At 42.8% G+C, this 22,123-nt stretch overlaps 1 protein-coding gene across 1 annotated transcript in view; it reads left to right on the forward strand.

Moving 5' to 3' along the window:
• Nucleotides 1–22,123, forward strand: part of LOC108093825 (protein grainyhead) — a 42,573-nt gene that overhangs the window by 16,465 nt on the left and 3,985 nt on the right. The window contains 10 exon segments of the mRNA XM_017194145.2: nucleotides 3,559–3,967; nucleotides 9,672–9,854; nucleotides 9,936–10,097; nucleotides 10,099–10,536; nucleotides 10,965–11,188; nucleotides 11,684–11,846; nucleotides 13,985–14,096; nucleotides 14,681–14,775; nucleotides 17,501–17,557; nucleotides 18,832–18,930. Of these exon segments, the coding sequence (XP_017049634.1) occupies nucleotides 3,559–3,967; nucleotides 9,672–9,854; nucleotides 9,936–10,097; nucleotides 10,099–10,536; nucleotides 10,965–11,188; nucleotides 11,684–11,846; nucleotides 13,985–14,096; nucleotides 14,681–14,775; nucleotides 17,501–17,557; nucleotides 18,832–18,930 (1,942 nt within the window).

A 22,123-nucleotide genomic window follows, 5' to 3' on the forward strand; every position in this document is an offset into this window, starting at 1 on the left:
CTCCCCCGCACCCCAATCCCTCCCAGAATAGTCCCTATCCCATCTATAGCTACTATCGCAGCGAGGGCGAGAAGGAGAACCACAGTTCAGCTGCAGCTGAGTTGTCCTGGAGGTAAGTCTCCAACCTAAACTGGGAGTGTCAATTCCAAAATGTTCTGCAGAAAAAATTTATACTATAACTAAGAGAAAGTCAAAGAAAATAACATCCCAATCGAAAATTAAAATAGAAATCAAATTTACAAAAATATCTATAAAGCTAAGTGGTTCACCAAAGAAATATGAAAGTTGTTAATTCATAATTAAATTATTGTTAATTAAAAGTGGTTCAGGTTTTGACAGAAACAAATACACTAATTTAAAATAATCATTAAAATAAGGGTATCACTTTCAAATGGATTTTAAAAGCTTAAAGATTTTATTTCTTTACATTTAATTGCTTCAAAAAAAAAAGACCATATTTAAAATATAGTACAAGTAATTGTTGTTTATTAAAATTGGAACAGGTTTTGTAAAACAAAAACAGATCTGCTGAATTAAAATCCGTTAATTTGGGGGATCACTTTTGGATGGGTTTTGTAGATAGATAAGTATATTTTTAAATTCATTTGTTTTTCTAAGTTTTAAATATTTATAAAATTACAAATGTTCTTCCGAAAGTGCTGGTATCTTAAGTGCAGCGTTTATCCGCTTCGTGGAAATGCGCAAAAAGCGCGGCACGTTGCCTTGCCTAAGGTTATGAAACCCAAACCCAAGCCCAAAACCAAACCCAGGTCCGAGCCAAGAGAGGCAACTGGAAAGCCAGATGGATCGCAGGCGGGTTCTTGGCTGCGGCTCCGTTTTATGGAGCCGTGATGAAACCAAAACCGTAACCGTGGTCCGCTCGCCGGTTCGTTCATTTTCGTTTTGGGGGCCTGGAAAAGGTCGCGCGTCGCGGCACTTGGCTTAGAAACACAATTAAAGGCCGAGAGACGGCGATATGGGCAGCTGTATGGCAGTTGGTAGTTGGCTATCTAATAAATGTGTGTTGCCGCGCTATTCTCGCTTCCCCATATCCGCTACGTGATTTACACGGCCTGACCCTAAAAACAAAAAATATAAAGCGGAATAAACGGCGGACAGCGGACTGTGGGCACATCGGTCACATATCGCATTACGAAAAATGTTATAACGCGGGCAATCCGAGTGTCATTTTTAATAGCGAAAATGTTCTGCAGAACATAAAAACAAAAACATTTCTTGTACCCATGTCGATGTCCGTTTTGTTGTTTCTCGGGCTTGTTGTTTTTTTTATTTATTTTCTTTCGTGGGGAACAGCGGACCGAAAAGTCCGAGAAGCCAGAAAACAACTTCGGGTGAAACCGGGACACCGGGCACGAGGGAGACAAGTGCCACAAAATGGGGCAAGCGATCGCAATCACAATCGCAGCGTTGTCAACTTGAGCAATGCCAAAAAAAAAAACAACGAAATAAAACCTCCAAAAGATACTGAGCTAAAAAAAAGAGCAAAAGAACCGAATGGAAATAAGCAGACAGCGTTGAAAACGCTTGCAACAGCTGCTAACGGAAGAACTGTCACACACACACACACGCACACTCAAGCAGAATTCGTGTCTGTGTGAGCCAAGGTGTGGCGCAATTTCTGCAACGCTTGGAATTTGCATATATGCAATCAATATCTATGCACAAATTAAGACAAATTGTCGAAAAGCTCGCTGGAAATTGGTTATATCTGATGGAATCGTATAAACTGCATTACCAAGATTTCCCAGTTTGACATATCTATTCGGCTGAGATGTTTCTATTGCGGAAATATAGGTTATTTTTTATAGGTACACGGATTCCGGATCCTACAATTAATAGATACCAATTTAGGGAAATAAAAACAAAATAGCATTCGTGGACTAGAAAACAGAACTATAAAAGAGCGAAATTAAAGCAAGATCAGGAGTCGAGAACGGAATAATCAAAACAAAGCCGAATAATCAATCAGCTAAGAACCAGTCCCAAAACCAGAATCAAGATTTGCATAAGAAAGTAGCCGGATAAATGAGATTAGTTCTGATTCCTTTATCTTCTGATAAATTTGCGCCAATTTTAATACTGATTAGGAATGGATAAGTAGTTTAAGAATCCTTTCTTAGAGAACTGTTAAACCACCATTTTCAAATACTCCTTGCGAATATGCCATTCAATATTGTTTACCCAAAATCTATGAAATATCTCCTCAGTTTACTGCACAATTTACCCAAAACGCTGGTTGCCCTTTTTTTGGTCAAAGGGCGGGGTTTCCCTCAAAGAGCTTTAATTGTGTATGGAAACTTGGTGGCAGCGATTCGACAATCGAATCCGGTTCTCCAGCTGCCAGGACTTTTCGGTTTGTTTTGTTTGTTTGACCTTGGGTGCCTGGAGGACGGCTCCCTCCGCCCGTCTGTCTGTCTGTCTGTCTCGCTCTAAGCCGTCTTCCCTCTCCCTCTCCGTGTCTCCTGCCCCGCCTGGAAAATTCCGAGAGTTATCCATATTCGATTATCACGGACGGGCGACAGGCATCATCGCGGCTAATTTACGACTCTTCCTAGAGTTGTCGGCGATAAAGCGATAAGAGATCGAAGGGGCAAGTCTTGGGGGATGCCGCTAGCTCTCCGTCTCTTTCCTTTCGGCCCGGTTTGTTTTTATTTGTTGCCAACTCGAGTTGTTGGATGCTGGCCAAAAGCAGTTGTTGTTGATGTTGATGTTGCTCTTGCTGTTGATGTTGCTGGTTGCTGGTGGTTGTGTTGCTGTTGCTCTTGCTGTTGTCGTTGTGCCAGGTTTTTCTGTCTGGTTTTTTTCTTTATTTTCTGTTGTGGATTTTTGCACTTGCTGCAGGCTGGATTCTGGTTTATGGCGGCTGGTTGTTGCCCCGATTGCTCCCATTTGGGCGGGCGTCCAGGTTTCGCGACTTGTGCACAGGTGTCTCCGACTCCGACTTCGTCTCTCGTGAATGAAATTAGCCTTGCCGCAGTTGCGGCTTGATTGCCTGATTGCCCAGGTGATTGGCGAGCGCGGGTTTGATTGATAAGCGGCCTAATGGAGTTATTCCATTTGTGGGGGTGTTCGGGTTGGCTGAGCAATTGGGTGTTATTATTGGGAAAAATTCCGCTTACACTAGAGGTTAGATGTGGTCATGTGGGGCTACTTAAAATAGTTATACGTACTTTTATTTTTACTATTTTAATGTTCTAGCTAAGTTTAATAACAAAATTAATTGATGGTCTTGCTAATCCATTGATTAATCGGGGATATTCAAAAGCCATAATTTAAATATCGCTAATAAAGTATGTATTCATACATGTTTAATAAAACTTATAATATTTTAGCAAAAAATTTTAGTTTAAATATAAATTCTATTATATAAAGTTAGAACCTGAATTTATTCAATATGTGGAAATTGTTCGCTAGTATTTTAAGCCGCATTCTTGTTTGCATACCCTGATTAGAGTAGTAATTGCACCCATTGAACACCGACTAATGTTGCTCTCGTTTTCCCCCCTCCCCCGTCTGCTTCCATGGATTTTCGAACAGCAGTGGAAAGCTCAATGGCCAGACCACACCTATCGACGTCTCCGGCCTATCGCAAAATGAGATTCAAGGCTTTCTGCTCGGATCACACCCCTCGTCGTCGGCGACGGTCAGCACAACCGGCGTTGTCTCCACGACAACGATCTCGCATCACCAGCAGCAGCAACAGCAGCAGCAGCAACAGCAGCAGCAGCAGCAACACCAGCAGCAACATCCCGGCGATATCGTTAGTGCCGCTGGCGTGGGGAGCGCGGGATCGATTGTCTCCTCGGCGGTGCAACAACAGCAGCAGCAGCAGCAGCAGCTAATTAGCATCAAACGAGAGCCCGAAGACCTGCGCAAGGATCCCAAGAATGGCAACATCGCCGGTGCAACAACGGCCAACGGACCGGGCTCGGTCATAACGCAGAAGGTAGGCCCAAAAAAACAATGCAAAACACTCTTAACAATCGCAAAAAAAAAATCAAAAATTAAATGTGTAAGGAAAGGCAGCTTTAGAAACGCTGAGTGCTCCCAGCTGGAAGCTCTTTTAGGGTACAAATTAATGGACACGCACGCAAATTTCAATTTAGCAGCAAACACTTCTACACAGGGAAAACCTACAATACAATACAATACAATAACAATGATTACTCCCCTTTTTAGATTTTAAAAGAAAAGATAACCGTATATTTTCAGTCATTTAATTAATATTTGTTTATTCAATCTAGGAATGTTATACGATATCACAAACAAAAAGGTTAGGGAGTTTAAAATATTAGATATAAGTATGATATTTCCTCCTTTAAAGGACTTTAACAATTATTTCAAGATAAGCAACAATATTATATAACAATCTTCAAATGATAGCCATCAGAAAACCTTTTTTTTTCAACCTTTTTCGTATAGCGACTCTTGTATTTCTCTCCGTGTATATTGCATGCAATATGCAATATTAATTTGTGCTTGCGGATAAGCTTTGGCTTAGATCGGCAGCCCATGCGAACCCATTCCGCGTCGCATACTCCCATTCCCACTCCCATTCCCACACCCATTCCCAAACCCATTGCCATATTCCGTATCCCAACTGCCCATTCACAATCATCATCAGCGGAGTGGACAACCCCAATCAGCGGCGCATCCTGTGTGCTACATCAATTAACGATCTTTGGTTGTTGCTGTTGTTGCTTTTGCAGCTAGCTGATGTTGCTGCCGTTCGGGTTGTTTTTGTTGCCGATGTACATAGTTGTTGCTGCTGTCTAACAGACCTGCAATTGGTCTGTCAATTGCTGGTGTGAGTGAGCAATGAGTATTAGTGGCTGCAGCCAATACGAATCAGCGTCGTTTTTGTTGTCGTGTCGTCGTCGTTCATTCGGTTCTATTGAAACAGCAACAACAGCAACAACAACAGCAACAACAGCAGCAGCAACAACAACAGTAGCAGCAACAGCTACATCAGCAATTCCAGCAACAGCAACAACAACGGGGCTTTGGGCTGCACGGCCAACTGTTATACACCCATAAGCTGTTATACGATCGTGTGTGTGCGTACGTGATTTGTATGGTGCTCTCGCTCTCACACAGGCGTTCTGCCATAGCTCCATTCCGCTCTCGCTTCGAACCTCGCTTCCTTTTCGCAGGTTCGAGTTGCGTGTTGCAAGCGGAATGTTCGAAAGGCGCTCTACGCTTTATCACACTCCCGTCGAACACACACGCAAAGAAAAAAGGAACGACCATAATTAAATGGGAAATTGCAGTGGCAAACTCTGGGCGACAATCGCCAGCGATAAGTGCGAACTTCCGGCCGATCGCCTTCCTTTTCCTTCGACCTGGCTTCGATTTGGCAGCAATAACTGCAGCAAGTGCAGCTACAGTCGAACTTGCATAAAGCGAATCAGCTACTGCCCAAAAAAGAGGCAAAATGATGAATAAAAATAAGTAAAGGACAGGAATTTTGAAATTCACTCTTGAAATCCTATGCAAATGATAATACATTTTATGAATAATAGTTGGGTTTCAAATAACCAGTATTTAAAATCTTAAATAAATCCAAAATTACATAACGAGGATAGTTATAATTGCATGTATTTTGGATCCTTTTGTTTACAATCTTTAAAAGTAAGCCGAAAAACTTAAAGTATGTTACTCTTCATGAACTTCAGATTCGAACTTATGAATGAATTCTTCTCATACTGCTTCTGCCACTTAAATCTTCTTTAAGCTTTGGATTCAGCTTAGGGAAGTGAGACTTTATGCAGCAAGTGCAGCTATTTTTTAATATTGCTGCTGCAGCAGCTGCAACGCCCTGTCCGGCCCCTCCCCTCCCCTCCTGCTCCTCTCTCCCCGCCCCGCCCCTCCCCTCCCCTCATCCCTTCTTTCGTGGCCGCTCAGAATATTGCGACAGGCGCGGATTCCAACCATTTTGAACTGATATGAGAGACGGCTGACGCTGTGTGCGCGTGTGTGCGTGTGTATCTGTGTTCCAACTGGCCGACGCAACTGCGGACTGCCGTCTGCCGACTGGCGACTGGCGACTGCGCAGCGGCTGTCATACCTGGCAGCGATCGGCGGCCTTTAGTCAGTCGTATCACGCTGTCGGAGTAGGATCGTATCGCTTTCGAATCCGATTCCGTAATAGCCGCCTCGAATCGCCGCTATTTGAATCGCCGCGATCCGTAACATCATATTTATTGTAACCGAAAACCGATCGACCGGAGGGGATCTCAAACAAATTATATAGACAGTGAGTGTGAGTGATACCGATACCAAATACCGAGTACTGAATACCGAGTACAGAATACCTTTTGCTTGGAATGTGGGCAGAAGTAGTGCAATATTCTGTGGCATATCAATATCGCCAATCCACCTGCGAGCCAAATCAAAACCATGAATCAAACAACAACAGCGCACGCGCAGCAGCACAGCAACAACAGCAATAACAGCAACAACAGCAACATCAACAACAGCAGAACAACACAGCAGTTGCAGCAACAACAACATTGTGTGGGCGCAACGCGTTGCCTTTCAACGCCCACGCGGCGAACAAGTTCGCTGCCTAAGTCTTTTGTTTGGCGCGCATTTGCTAAGGCCAAGAATCGAAGATCGGAGGAGGGGAGTGGGTGGCTGTTGTGGCTGCCGGAGAGTGCGGCTTATAAAATTCATTGAGCAGAATCCGGCGCGGCTTAATTGCCGTCTCCGTTTTTATTGGGCATTAATTTGCTTACCAGCGAAAAACAAAAATAAAAAATATTGCAAATAAACATTAAATTGCCACAGTCGGTGCACAATTTGCATGCACTCTAATTTATTGTGCATTTGTTGCATTGACAGTTAATTATTCTTAATATTTGTCTTATTAATTTACATACACACAGTCGCACTCGCACTCGCGCAATCGCAATCACCATAGTTTAAAGTCTAAGGTTTCGCCAACTTAATTTATAGCCGAGAATCGGAAAACATATCAATTTAGTACTCTTGGCAATTTATTTATTGCTCTCCGGGCACCGGAAAGTGTAATCATTAGACACTGGCATTTAGATCTCGGATTAGCCAAACAACTCTCTCTCGCTGCTCTATATAAAGAGGTGCAGATATATCGCCACATCCAATTGCCTCATCGGCTGCCTTTCTAATTGCTCCAAATCTCCGTTTGGCTTATCAGTTGTTCGCTCCGATCGGCGGATTTCCCACTTTAAATTGATTCGCCAAACAATGTATGGAATCTATCGTGATGATGGGCCATTTCTCAAATCGATAAGAGGATTTCTTTCGTTTCCTAAAGTGAATCATGTGATACTTCAGTGAGTCAACATCTGAGAATTTCTATAAACTGAATTTTATTTATTTGTTTACTCAATTACTGAACATGTGAAAGACATTAAAAGATTTTGGAGATTTTTCAATGAATATGTAGGGGCTTAACATTTCTTGTTTGAAAATAAATAAAATCAAAATATTAATAAGCTTCCAAGAACTCGAGTCGTAAGAAGAGCGTTCAAAACCGGAAAGCATTATTAATAATAAGTCAATTACTAATGGAAAGCCTAAATGATCTAACAAGATAATTGCAAAGACAATGATCCAACGAGCAGATTGATTAATTGAATAAACAAATGCGCTTTTCAAAACAACAACAGAGATTTTTCCAACCATAATTCTTCAGTATTGATAAGCAATAAGGAAGATGTTGAAGCGCTATCTCAAACAAATGGAAAACAACCTTGAAGGTTTGTTGCTCTTGCTAAAAGTTTAACTGAAATTAAGCGCCGACATCTAGTAAATTTCCAACAAAACTGAGTACTTTTAGAGGGCTGTTAGTCATGGGTTTTCCTTACCGAGAACCACAATTACAACATCAAGGAACCATTAAAAAATATTTTATGAATGCAAAACAATTTTTTTTTTTTTTTGTCTTTTTGTTCATTCGCATCCATATACGAAGATGTTTTTTGTTTTTCTCGGCTTTTCGTTCACTTTATTTCCGAGAATTAACGATATTCATAAAACGCTGGCCGAAGAAGAAAAAAGTTTCACTTTTTATCATTCCAAAAGGCATTAAAATAGTTAATTGGCTTTATTTAAATATTTTGTGATTTTTTCCTTTGTCTCGCTACTTATTGTTGCTAGTTTTTTTTGGTGATTTTGGTGTGTTTTTTATTCCTTCCTCATACATAAATATGTGCCAGAATCGTTTGACGCTGGTCGCTGTTTAGCATAATTCTAAAAGCCCAGCTCCGCACGGCTCATAACCGATAGCTCAGTTATAGCATATGGCTAAATACGCTGCCAACAACAAAGCCCAAAGATTCGGATGCGATTGAGCCGAGAGTCAGAGACACACGCACCACAAAAGCCAAAAGTTAAAGCCGAAAGACCGAAACACCGAAAATCGAATTCCAACAGCAACAAAGTATCTTTGTCTCTGCTCCGGTGGATCGATCGTCGATCGTCGATCGGATTCGTCAAGGCCTTTTCTGACGTTGCACGTTAAAAGTTTAAAATGCAAATTGATTTCGATGAACAAATTTAATTAGCTCGCAGCTAGAATCTTTTACTGATGCTAAAATATACAAGACTCTCCGACCACAAAGAAAAAATGGAATCCAAAAAAATCCAAGCCACTGTCGTCTGTATAAATTTAAATCAGTTGGTCGGCGCTCACAAGAAAACTTAGTCGAAATAATCAAAGTAAAGACCATAAATTATTACAAGGGTTCTTTAGTGTGTGTGTGTGTGTGTGTGTGTGAGACTCTGGCCAAAAGTGTAACAAAAATTACCCCCAAAAGTTAAGGCCCAAATGCCAGCAACCGGTTTCGATCAAAGGCCAGCCAAATAGTGACGTCTTTCGGCTGGACCTGCGACTCTTTGGGGTTTCACTTTCTTTAGACCAAAGGCAATCAGCAGCTCGCTGCTAATTCCGATCTCAGTCGCCCGATGTCTATATATACCTCTGGACATATAGCCAAAGACATGACTTGACCACACTTTGCTCTGTATTACCTCATTTGGCTTCGTGCGTTTGTCTCCAAAAACGTTTGACATTTTCGGGCGGCCAATAAAAAAACAAAAAAAAAAAAACAATAATAATTAACATATGCATATATCCAAATGTATATATATTTCAGTCCGCATATATACGAGCCGTATATAAATGTTGATTTTTTTTCGCGCTTTTTTTCTGTATATTTTTTAATTGGTTTCTTTCCACTCGACGACAACAACGGAGATTGCTGACTGAGACTGTTTCATTTCGACTTCGTATACACCATTTTTTATAGCCTTTTATTATAAACTGTACTTGTTGACGTTATATTCAATAAGCTGCTGGCTGCTGATCGCTGTTGTTGTATGAATCATGGCTGAAAGAAAAATCCACACAATCATGGCCCAAAGAACGTACGCACTATTTTGTCACCTCGTTTCTGGGGTTTCTTCGGCGACCTTCTGCGCTGGCCAAAAGCATTCATCAATCACTATTCGGTTATTAGCCACAATGACAGAATGTCTTTGGTGGCTCGCTGGGTTCCTGACCAATCGATCAGTTGCCCAGCCATTGGATTTCTGTTCCAAACAATCTTAGGTTTTCAAGTGATCCAAGAAAATAAGACAAACGAAACCCCAAATGTTTCCTGCAGGCAAGTGAAGCTGAAAGGCCCAGCAGCCGCACTCAATCGGAGCCAGAATCTGGATCAGGATCACCACTGCGATCGGGATCAGGATCGGAGGAAGAGGAAGAGGTATCAGAACCAGAGAGAGGATTAGGATCGCCCAGACTCGAGATGTATGCAACCACGGGCGGCACACAGATCTATCTACAGGTGAGAAACGGCGGCGAGGGCGGCGATTTAGAGCGATTTAGAGCCACGTGTGACCTTGAACCCACCCACAACCACCTGCAGACCTCACATCCCAGCACGGCGAGCGGAGCGGGCGGCGGTGCGGGTCCCGCCGGAGCCGCCGGAGGCGGGGGCGTGGCCATGCAGGCGCAGAGCCCCAGTCCGGGTCCCTATATCTCGGCCAACGACTATGGGATGTACACGGCCAGCCGCCTGCCCCCCGGCCCCCCCGCCCACCAGCACCACCACCTTCATCGCGGAGCCCTCCTACTACCGCGAGTACTTTGCGCCGGACGGCCAAGGTGGCTACGTCCCGGCCAGCACCGCTCGATCTTTATATGGCGATGTGGACGTGTCCGTGTCGCAGCCCGGCGGAGTGGTCACCTACGAGGGCCGCTTCGCCGGCAGCGTTCCCCCGCCCGCCACCACCACCGTGCTGACCAGCGTGCACCACCACCAGCAACAGCAGCAGCAACAGCAGCAGCAACATCACCAGCAGCAGCAGCAACAGCACCACTCGCAGGACGGGAAGAGCAACGGAGGCGCCACGCCCCTCTACGCCAAGGCCATCACAGCGGCGGGTCTTACGGTGGATCTGCCCAGTCCGGACTCGGGCATCGGAACAGATGCCATCACGCCGCGGGATCAGAACAATATACAACAGGTAGAGCCCCAGATAAACCCCAAAAAACTGATCAATCTATCAATTAATCCTGAATTTAAGTTAATTGTAGCTAAAATGTAATGCGTTGCGTGTCCATTAAACCTAATGTTTGGTAGAATATATAATATATAACCATAACTTAGAGGTAGTCTATTTTAACCTTATGAACTCCCAATTACAAATCAGAAACCACAAAGGAGAGTTCAAGTAGTTCAGATAGTAGAGTGTTTGCCTGAAGCGTGTCGTGTCCATTAAAACTTGATAAATAGAAAACTATAACATAAAGGTAGTAATTAGTATTTAAATTTATAAAAATATTTTATTACTTTTTATTGTATATTGCACATTTACGTACATTAACATACATGTTTTCACATTTTATTTTACATTTTCTTAACTATTATTTACTTAATTCCAATCCCCAACAGTCCTTCGACTACACGGAGTTGTGTCAGCCGGGCACGCTGATCGATGCCAATGGCACCATTCCGGTGAGTGTGAACAGCATCCAGCAGCGGACAGTGGTTCATGGCAGCCAGAACAGTCCAACCACCTCGCTGGTGGACACGAGCACCAACGGATCCACGCGATCGCGGCCCTGGCACGACTTTGGTCGCCAGAACGATGCCGACAAAATCCAAATACCAAAAATGTAAGTATTACAACAATAATATATAATATAATATATAATAATATATAATAATATATAATAATATATAATAATATATAATAATATATAATAATATATAATAATATATAAATATTTTATATACTTTTATAAAATGGTTGGGTTGCAAATTAATTTTACCAAATTAACTATACCTTGTTGCAAACATTACTATCCTATTTCACTCTAAAGAAAAGACTTAAGAAGATTATGAATATGTTTTACCACTCAATAGCAAATTTATTCCGAATGCTTATGAATATTTTTCAGTTTATTTGTTTGTGATTTCTTTTTGAAGTTTAAGCTTAAGAGTTTGGACTACAAAAAGAGTAGGTATTATGATATCACACACATTATCATTCAATAAAAACAATCTTAACCATTACCTAACTCTACCATTAAGTCCCAATAAATACCAATACCTACCTAATAAATAATGCAATTATAATCTGTTTACCAACTATTCTATCCCAAAAACAGCTTCACAAACGTGGGCTTCCGCTATCACCTGGAGAGCCCCATTAGCTCGTCGCAGAGGCGGGAGGACGACCGCATCACCTACATCAACAAGGGTCAGTTCTACGGAATCACGCTGGAGTACGTGCACGATGCGGAAAAGCCCATCAAGAACACCACCGTCAAGGTAGGATCCAATCCTATATACTCTACCTATATAGTATAGTCATAGGGTTATGGAAAGCTCCCCTTGTCAATCAAGTTCGTGCTGCTTGTTTTCCATTCTTCGGTGTGTTTTGTTTATGCCATCAACACCACACGAACTGATGAACAACACACCAACTGATGAACAGAAAATGGGAAAATCAGCCCGGGGGCAACCCCTTTCCTTCGTCGCCAGGGCGATTTGTCAGGGAATCTGTGTCGGCTTGTCTTGAGATCCTTGGTCCTGTTGAAGGCAGCCACCCCGAGGTGCGATCGGCGATCGCCAACCCTTTGCTCAATTACACCCATCCCATATCCTGCTTAAGGGCACGGCGCAATGATAAATGATACTGAGAAAGCGAAAGCGATTTCCCCCGGGGCGATCGGGAATTTGAATATTCCGCTCAATGCAAATTGCTGCCGGCAGCAGCGCTCTTTCACGACGAATGTTTGTTCAGGACGATCGCTCAAGGAGTAGGAGCAGGACCCGTCAACATCATCAATCAGATAAGCTTAAATGAGTGAGCGTCTCGAGATGCAAATGCAAATTGAAAACCGAACCGTTGAGAGCCCAAGAATGACATCAAAGTTACAGTTGAAAGTGGTAAATGGGTTGAGGAAATCTATTCCGCCGGAGGAGGAAACGGGAAGCGGAACTGGAGGCTAAGTAAACACAATTGAAATTGAAGAAATCCGAATCCAAATCCGAGTCTGAGTCCTTCTCCCTGTCATTTGCATACGCAAAGAGTGCGATAAAAAAAAAAAAGAATGAAGAACATGAATAACGAACGAAACTTGCAACAAAAACTTGAAGAAACGAAGCCAAATGAAACGCGTAGATCTTCAGATACGAGCTTAGGCTTCCCTCCGCTTCTCAAGTTCTCGACTGGGTCGATCGGCTCTCAGATTACCATAAAAGTGCCATATTTTGCAAGGCTCGACAAAAAAGTGTCAAAATTAATTTACGAGTTTATTTGTTTAGCGCTGCGCGCCCTTTTCCTTTCCCGACAAAAAGCAGAGAGACTCACCAACTTCCCAACATTTGCATAACCCAATCGCGAGCAGTGTCCATTTTCTCTAACGGGGAAAATCGGAGCCAAGAAAATGCGACCCGAATCGGGGGAAAAAACAGAGTATAATTTACGAGCTGATTAGCCCATGAATATGTAAAGACCTCCACAGACCCGAAGAAAACACACAAAAATATTTACGCTGTAATCAGTTAAACCCCGACTCCTCAAGAAAATCGAAGATCTTCGCAGGGGTTGCTTGCAATTTCGAAACAGTTTCCTTTTTAGTTTCCTTTTTTTTTTTTTGGGAACTCTTTCGCTATCTGTGCGCTTCCTTAATTATTCAAAATGTAAAAAATAGACACATAAATGATAGAGAAAAAATGCAAATGCTGGGAAAACAATGGGACCGCGATGAGCAGAAGACACTGAGTGTGTTGGACGTTTTTCTGCTAAATCGAATTCGTCCTTTTGTCCTCGCAGGGCCTAATCCTTTTGACTTTTAGGGCGTAGGGTGCGATCCGCCGAGTTGTGAGTCGAGTGTCACAACGCATATATGTCAGAGCAATGAACCCAGGTCTAGGGAACCCATTCTCGGGATAGTATAAACGGATTACGATGATGTCTGGAAAATATCAGCGAAGGACATGCCATTTCCCCGGAGATAAAGATCAATTTTCTAACGGATCGCTTTCCCGATCAAGGATAATGAACGAAACTGGGAATGAGATTTTTACTACGGCTGTTTATTTTTAAGATTTACTTTTTCAATTACAGAGATAAAATCAAATCTACACGAAACCCACATTTCATTAGTGAATTTAATTCTAGAATTACCATAAACCGGTTTGGATTTAAATTTCAATATAAAAATAGGATTGGGAAAGAAAGTTTTTTACTCAAAGTGAAATATTTAAAAGTCAATATTATTTTAAGAATTTCCGTTCTCAAAAAAACCATTTGCAAGGCTTTACTTTTAGTGCTTCCTCTTTGGGAAGACCATAATTGAAATGAGTTAATTTTTAGTAGCATCTTAACTTAGCCCGCACTTAGTTTAATAACCATATTTGCTTTCTTCTCTGTTCCGTTCTGTTTTATTTGGCCGACACAGAGTGTGATCATGCTAATGTTCCGCGAGGAGAAGAGTCCCGAAGACGAGATCAAGGCCTGGCAATTCTGGCACAGTCGTCAGCATTCCGTGAAGCAGAGGATCTTGGACGCAGGTGCGTAAACCCCATCCCCTCCCCATTCCGAATTTCCAATCCACAATCCCCAATCCCCAACCCCCAATCCCTGCTTTCCCCCCAACCAAATCGAAGGAGAAGTCCAGCAGCGTCGAATGCCGGACTGTCCATTTGTATTGTCTAGTATTTCTAGCAGTAAATTGTTGCTTTTTATTGAAAGGCCCGCAACGTTCCAGGAGAGTTATGACATTGATAAACGCGCATCGCGCGGCGGCAGCAACTGCGCTCCGTTTGTTTGATTGCAGATAATCTCGGTGGCGGCTGCAACATGGGGCAACTGCAACAGCAGCAACTCCGGCTGCTTCTGCTTCTCCTGCTGCTCCTGCTGCTGCTGCTGCTGCCTGGCCCATCAAACATAACTCATTAGGCACTTGTCACTGGATGGCAACGCAGAAATTTCCTTAATTGTTAATACAAACATATTTTCCAATGTCCGAGCTCTCGCCTCTGTTTACCTCCTTTCCCATTCTCCTTCCCCCTTCGCATTTCTACCTCCCCGATTTCCCCCCCTCGAACCCCCCAACCCCCGCTGATTATCCGCTCCGACTGCTCTTCTTCTCCAGATACAAAGAACTCGGTTGGCCTCGTTGGCTGCATCGAGGAAGTGTCGCACAATGCCATCGCCGTCTACTGGAATCCGCTGGAGAGCTCCGCCAAGGTAAGTTCTGCCCATTCTAGATCTCATTTCTAGAACCATTGCAGTTATGGAATTTTCGGATACCCTTTAATTTAGAAACATTCTGCTTATAAAGAAAGATGGGGTTCCTAACTGAATGTGTTCTCTTTCACAATAACAAAACTGTACTTCTATTGGATCTAACAGCTTTAAATTAAAGAAACTGTATAATAAAAATATAAATAATAAGGAATCACAAATCCTATCTAAAATCAGTACTAACATAATTAAAAGGAGAGTTATGATTTCTTGAGAAATCGATGCTCTAAGTTATTTGATCAGTTTCAAAACCTTTCCTCATTATCAAGCATACAATGCAGACAATTCTCTACTCATTTAGAACTATTAAACAATTACAGGGTATCTCCAAGTCATTATCTCTTTAAAACTTCTGTGTGCTTTTATGTGTTTTTCCCTCTCAACCATTTTGTTTGCTTCGAGCGCCGCCTCAATTAAAAATGAAAAAAAAAATCGCAAAAATTAAGCGCGACACTTTTATGAAGCAGACGGAGATAGCAGATATCCTCTCTATATCTCCGCCAGCCTTTGTGTGTGTGTGTGTGTGTGCCTGTGTGTGAGCAAAGAATTAATTTCTGATTTATTTTCAATTGCGAGTAAAACGCAAATTATTCAGCCAGCGTCGCCATTGCCTCAGCTTTAGCTTTAGCTTCAGCTTCAGATTGAGTCGATTGCGGCCATCCCTTTCTGTCGCCCGCCGTCCGGCATTCTCCCCCTCTCTTTCCCCCTCACAGCGGATGTGTGCGAGTGTGTGTGTTTGATTTTTTTTTCAAAAGAATAATTTATGCATTTATTTATTTATGACACTTAGTTTTAATCACTTACTCGCAAATGCTTGGAACTAAAGCTGCGACTCGGACTGCGACTGCGACTGAGTCGAGTTAACTGGCTGGCTTTTTAGCCTTTTGCTTCGGCTGCTAACCGCAGATCGAGCGGGCTCCCACCGCGTTTTAATTTAGCAATTATCAAGCATTTTAATCGCTGGAAAATATTTGCAATTCTATTGCAACAAGCGCCAGCAGTTCGACCAGTGCGCGAGACAGCCCTCGAATTACGTATACGCCGTGGTTACAGCTGTCGCCTTATCCTTTTGCCAAGCGCCGCCCACTTGCAGAGAGAGAAAAGCATGTCTTCTATTTAAATTCCTTTTCTCAATAATATTTCTGAAATAATTTGAGATCAATATTAGCTATTACTCTTTGCTAATTAATTTTGGAATGATAATAGAATGTTATCTATAATATATACACTAAAATATTGATTTTAATTTATTTCACTTCCTATTTTCCCACACACCCATGCTTATTGCGTCATTCTCTCACATTTTTATTGAACGTTTATAATTAACATAAATACCATCAAATGGTGGCCTCTGTTTTGCCAAGTGTTCATTTAACCCGGCTCAAATGCCGCAGGAAAAATGTTGGAAAAATTGTGAAAAACAAATGCCAAAACCGAATTGATTTTCATTCAAGTTCAGTGACTTCTGTGTGTGCAGGCTGCCAAATTGGTCAGCAGTTATTAACTGGCTGACCATAAGTGCATTTCCCCCTCTAAAAAAAACCCCCACCCCGCCCACTCGCATTTGATAGAGCTTTTTATTTACAAATTGTTTACGCGCTGAGATGTTAATCCCGGCGACATCATCGTCTTCGCGGAGAGAGAGTCGCCTTTTGGATCGACTTGGCTCGAGACTTCGCATAATGTCGATTTCGTTTTGTGCCGTTAGCTGCATCTGTATCTCCATTTTTGTATGTGTGTGTGCTTGTGTATCTGTGAGATACTGCCTTTCCCAGCGGCAAAACTTTCGTACGCACCGACACGCAGGTGCTTCGCCCCTCGCTTTTCGCTTATATGGTACGCGCCCGCTAATTATTCACATTAAATACTGCTCGTCCACATCTCGGTCTCTGGATGTTGCACGTTGCACGGTGCACGGTGCACGGTGGATGGTGCATGGATGGTGGATGTGGATATTGCGACTGTGACTGCTGCACTTTTACCATTAAGATTGTTTCCTTTGGTATTTTTGCGTTGATGGATTTTCTTTTTATTTTTTTGCTGTCCGTCGTCCGTCTGGCAAACTGAACTCAAACTCCGACTTCGACTTCGACTTCGACTCAAACTCGGACTTGGCATGCTTAAAATGCCGCAGCACACACATACGAGATACAGATACATACGCAGCGAGATACATACGAATGCACACACCTTGCACTGAATTGAAGTCGAACTAAAAATGAATTGGATGCGATACAAAGTCGCGGCTCGACTTGGCTCGTTACTTGGCTTAAAGGCCCCTCCGCGATTCCTCAATTCCTCAATTCCAGGCCATCTTATTGGCCCGGTCCATGGTCCATGGTCCTCTGTGTATTGCCTTGTTATTGTCTCTCCTTCGGCGATTTTATTTTTTCTGCTTTTTTTTCTGTTTTTTTCTGTTTTTTGTCTTTATTTTCCTCTTTCCGAGTGCGTTGGAATGTTTTAAACTGTCGTGGGCATAAAGAGGACATCGACTTAATAGAGAGAAAACAATTGCCTTCTAATAGCAGACGCATTTCAGTTTTTGTCATCCGATATAATTTCTTTTTATGTTCATAATTGTTTACATTTGTATATTTTATGGCATTTCTCACATCGCTCTGTTTCTCTTTTCTTTTCTCATGTATGTTTTTTTTTCATTTCGAAACAGATCAACATTGCGGTTCAGTGTTTGAGCACGGATTTCAGCAGTCAAAAGGGAGTCAAGGTGAGTTTACTATTTCTTATTGATTTATTATTATTAATTTAAGTTTAAATTAAATTTATTTAAATAACATCTCTTTAAAATCGATCTACTTTTTCTTTATTTCTCCTTGGAGTTTATTTAATTAAGTTTTAGCACGTTCCTTTGTGTACAAGTAACCCAAATAAGTTTCTCGGAGAAAAATAATTGTGACCACTTTCCTATAAATGAAATTCAAGTCAGCCACATCGCCTTTGATGGGTTAAGTAATAACCAATTTAATGCCAACTTGTTAATGGCGAATCAATGCGGCCAGAGAAGCGATCCACCGATCCAGCGATCCAGCGATCCAGATCGAAGCGGGAAGAGCTCCTTGCCCCTCGTTTTCATGTGATCAGCATTCAGAGCAGAGCAGTCGTCTTGACAACGGTCAGACTGATGCTACGTAGGCAGGGGATTTCTTCTGCCACCTGCCTCACCTCTCCACCTGCCCCCGCCCACTTCATCCCCTCCCTCCCTCCCTCCCTCCCCTTCTCCTCCCTTTTCCCCATAAAGCCAAAGCGGATTGCACATCCTCCTGGCCGCAGTTGTAATGCGTACATTAAGTCTGATATTTCATTGACAGAAACACAGGCAGAACTCGTTGCTTTTCATTAAAAGAGCGCTCTGGCAGGTACAGTGGAGCTTGCACAGTAAAAAAATCTCACTAGAACTTAGACTTCAATTTAAAATTGTACTAATTCCTAATCTAATTTAAACCAAGTTAATCATTTACTGCTAAACCACAGAAATTAAGTTCATATATTATCTTCCTCTTAATTTGTGAATTAAAACAGAAGATACAACAAAATATATAAACTTTTTAACTTTCTTTTGAATACCCCAACCTTTTTAAAGATTCAGAATCAGAAAAGGGACTAACTAATACTTATTTTAAATCATTTTTTTTCCCCGTGTGGCAGCGAGTGTGGGCAATAGGCAAATCAAATTATGCACTTGCCACGACATGTTGCACACACACTCGCCCAACGGATGTTGGCAGTTTAACATCACCCCAGCCACGCCCCTCAGGCTCCGGCCACGCCCCCCAGCCCAAATGACAACGGCTAATTGCAGCTGTTGCAAGTTGCTTTTGCTTTGCTTTAGCTTCTCCTGTTGTTGTTGTTGATGTTGCTGTTGTTGTTGCAACTGCGATTGGTGTCCGGCGGCAGCAGCAACTCTTAACTGCCCCCTCCGGGCAATTTGAATGATACGGGCATTGTGATATTAATACGGATTCTGTTTATTCCATATTGCAGGGCCTGCCGCTGCACGTACAAATCGACACATTCGAGGACCCCAGAGATGCGGCGGTCTTCCACCGCGGCTACTGTCAGATAAAGGTCTTCTGCGATAAGGTAAGTGATTTCGTTCTCCCCACTGTTGCAAGTCGCAAGTTCTCGCTGCCCAAGAGGCTCCCCTATGCCGGCAATTACGCACACAGGAGCAAACGGGGCTCCCTCTGCCACGTGCAACAGGTTGATGAGCTAACTAAAAGCGGCTACGTGCAGCTTCGTTTGCATTACACGGTCAGAAAAAGATCAACAACGTGATCAAAATAATCACTAGGTTTTTCAATAAAAATCATAACGAAATTCAAAACTACTTTAGCACAATAATGAACAAGTTAGGAAATTGAAATTGAAATAGTTTATTTCAACAAAAGGTTTTTTTATTAATTTATTTCTTATTCTAAAATCACTTCGAAAGCTGTCAAAATGTATGCTATATAAATTGGAACTATGAAAAGATTATTATAAAATATTTTATAGCAAATTAAAACTTAGTTTCCCAGTGCACTGTGTATCTGCCACTTGTTGCTGCCGCTTCTCCTTCGGATGTGGCTGCAGCTTTTATCGAATTGGGGGCACCGGCAGTGCCTGTCCGTCAGTCAGGCAGCTTGGCCTTTAGTGGAAAGCGTAACGCGTCCAAAAGTAAATGGCCAACAAGCATATACAAACATACAAATACACAAACACACACACACATACTTGCACACACCGCACATCCTTTCGATGCCCTTGTTTTCGTATCTGTGGGTTCGCCTTTATGCGAACCCTTCACTTTTTCGCTTGATGGGGTTTATTAATAAATCATTTCGTGGATTTCCAATTTAATTTTCTCATATCATTACACACATCCTCGTCCCTGGGCCTCCGTTTGGACATGGCTTTTATTGTACGGAGGCCCTGTACCCTTTACAAGCCACCGATCCACCGAACCACCAAACCACCGATCCAGCGATCCAGCGATCTGTAACCATGGCCATATCGCTATCGCGCCGGGCTTATATTTCACATTTTGGGGCCGGCCCTTTTTGCTGGCCAGCGTGTGTTTATCGGTAAATGTATCAATTAAATTTCGCGTACCACGTTATTTTGGTTTCGCCCCGGTCTCCCTTTTATTTTCTCTGTATGTTTTGGGATTTCAGAAATTTTGATTTCACTGCAATTGCAGTTTCAGTTGCAGTTGCGTCGTTTGGCACCTCTGGGCCACAGTCGCCAATTATGAATCTTTAAGTTCGCCCCGGGGGCAGGGCCAAAAAGATACAAAATTACGAGAAATTCTGCCGCATGCTCACAATGTTGAAGGAAGGAAACCTTTTGGGAGGCTTTGTCTTGCGGGATAACTGTCATTTTGGTTTCTTCTCTCCTTTCGGATCTTTGGAGTTGTGCAGAGCGGTACTTTCCCCCAAAACGAAGAAAATTAGTGGGCTAAATAACTTAAGTAACTCTGGTATTTTTATGGGTTGTTCCGTAATTACTAAAGTTCTCATCTTGTACAGCAAGTTGAATGGAAATCAATGCTTACAAGTTTTCACAATTTAATTGTCTTCTCTTTCCCCAGAACAATTTACAAGTGGTGAAACCGCTTATCCATAACTTTTTATCAGGATCAGGAGTTAACTTTATAGCACATGTTTCTGTAACTGAATTTTCCGCTTTTCCTCCTGATTAAGTCTTTGAGAAATTCTCTGCGCCATCAGCACAGAATCATTATAGAATTTAGCTAACGTTAATGCTAATGGTAATGTGGCTCCCGCCTCCTCGAAAAGTGGCTGCCCACTTGGTCGTCGGGTGTCCTCCGTCTCCATCTCCGTCATACTTTGAAGTCGATTAACAGACTCCCAAAAGAGAAAAGAAGAAGAAGCGAGGCGAGGAGAAGGCTCCGGTGGGGCAAGAAGCTGAGGGGAGGGGAGGGGAGGGGAAAATAAAAGAGGTATTGGACTGCGGCGAGCATTGACCGCATTGGGCGATTCGAGACGCCGTCGCCTTAGCTGGTTGCAAGTTGCCAGTTTGGCGATATTTCTGCCGAGATAAAATAAAAGTAATAAAATACAGTTATTTACATGCCACACACACACACACACACACACATACATACAGGTACAGACACACGCATTTGCTGGGATGCCTGATGTACATCGAATGCATGGCTCTAGGCTAAAATGCTTGTGATAAGCACAAGAACTCGGGTTAATGGGCGGTGGCAAGGAGGCAAGGGGTTGGGGCAGTAGTGGGTTAAGGAGCAGGTAGTTCCCGCAGATATCCTTGCATAATATGGAGCCACAAGAAGCGGCAGCAACAGCAGCAGCAACAGAAGATTGCTGCAACATATCACTTCCTGTGCTGCTGCTGTTGTATCTCCCATCCCCTTCCCCTTCAACTTGCCCCTCCCCTGGTAAAACCCCTTTAGTCACCTGCCTTCCATCGCTCAATTGCTGATTTTTAATTACAAATGCAAAGTGCAACAGCAGCAGCAACAACAGCAACAACAGCAGTGCTGCATGCTGCATCTGCCTGCACACGCAAACTAGCAATCACCGGCGGACAAAGTAGCCAACAGACTATATATTATATGGCCATCCGTGTGATCTGCGCCTCGTGCGCCTGTGTGTGTGTGTGTGTGCAATCAGGCAACAAGCAGGTGGGCAGCTGGCCCAGACAAAGTCTTTTCTTGCATGGTTCGAGGCGCCGCCAGATTATTTATTATGTATGCATATTTATGCTGCATCTCTAAGTATTTTATAATAATTTTTCCCCATTTTTTTTGTGTAATTTTTTTCCGTTGTCTATTTTTTTTTTCGTTTTTGGCTCTGACCCTAACGGTGTAGACCATTTTGCCAAAAGTGGCAGTCGCAGCAGACTCCAGCTGAGAAATCCACTGCGGTGGCGGCTTTGTCTCTGCGCGACATCGCAGCTCCCCAGGCGAGAAACTCGTTTCTCTCTTTCGCTATTTTGATTTTTCCTTCACTTCTCTGTATTTTGTTGTTTTTTTTTTTTTAGTTTTTTCCTCGTTTCTGGCTGCGATTTTTGCAACTGCAACGAGCGGCGGCGAGGCAGCTTATGGCACTGCCAGCCATACATGAATTTAATTAATAAGTAAAGAAATATCAAAAAAGGTGGCATCCGTGCATTTGATTGATTGCTAATTACACGCTGGCCCCGCTGCACCTGTGCGCCTGCGCAGTGGGAATTGTGGCAGTGGCGGGAAGGGGGAGGGGAAAGAAGGGGGAGTGGGACTTTCGCAATCCACCTGGAAGCGTCTTCA

The sequence above is a fragment of the Drosophila ficusphila genome, unplaced genomic scaffold (genome assembly GCF_018152265.1).
Source record: "Drosophila ficusphila isolate 14025-0441.05 unplaced genomic scaffold, ASM1815226v1 contig_414, whole genome shotgun sequence".
Taxonomy (NCBI): Eukaryota; Metazoa; Arthropoda; class Insecta; order Diptera; family Drosophilidae; genus Drosophila; species Drosophila ficusphila.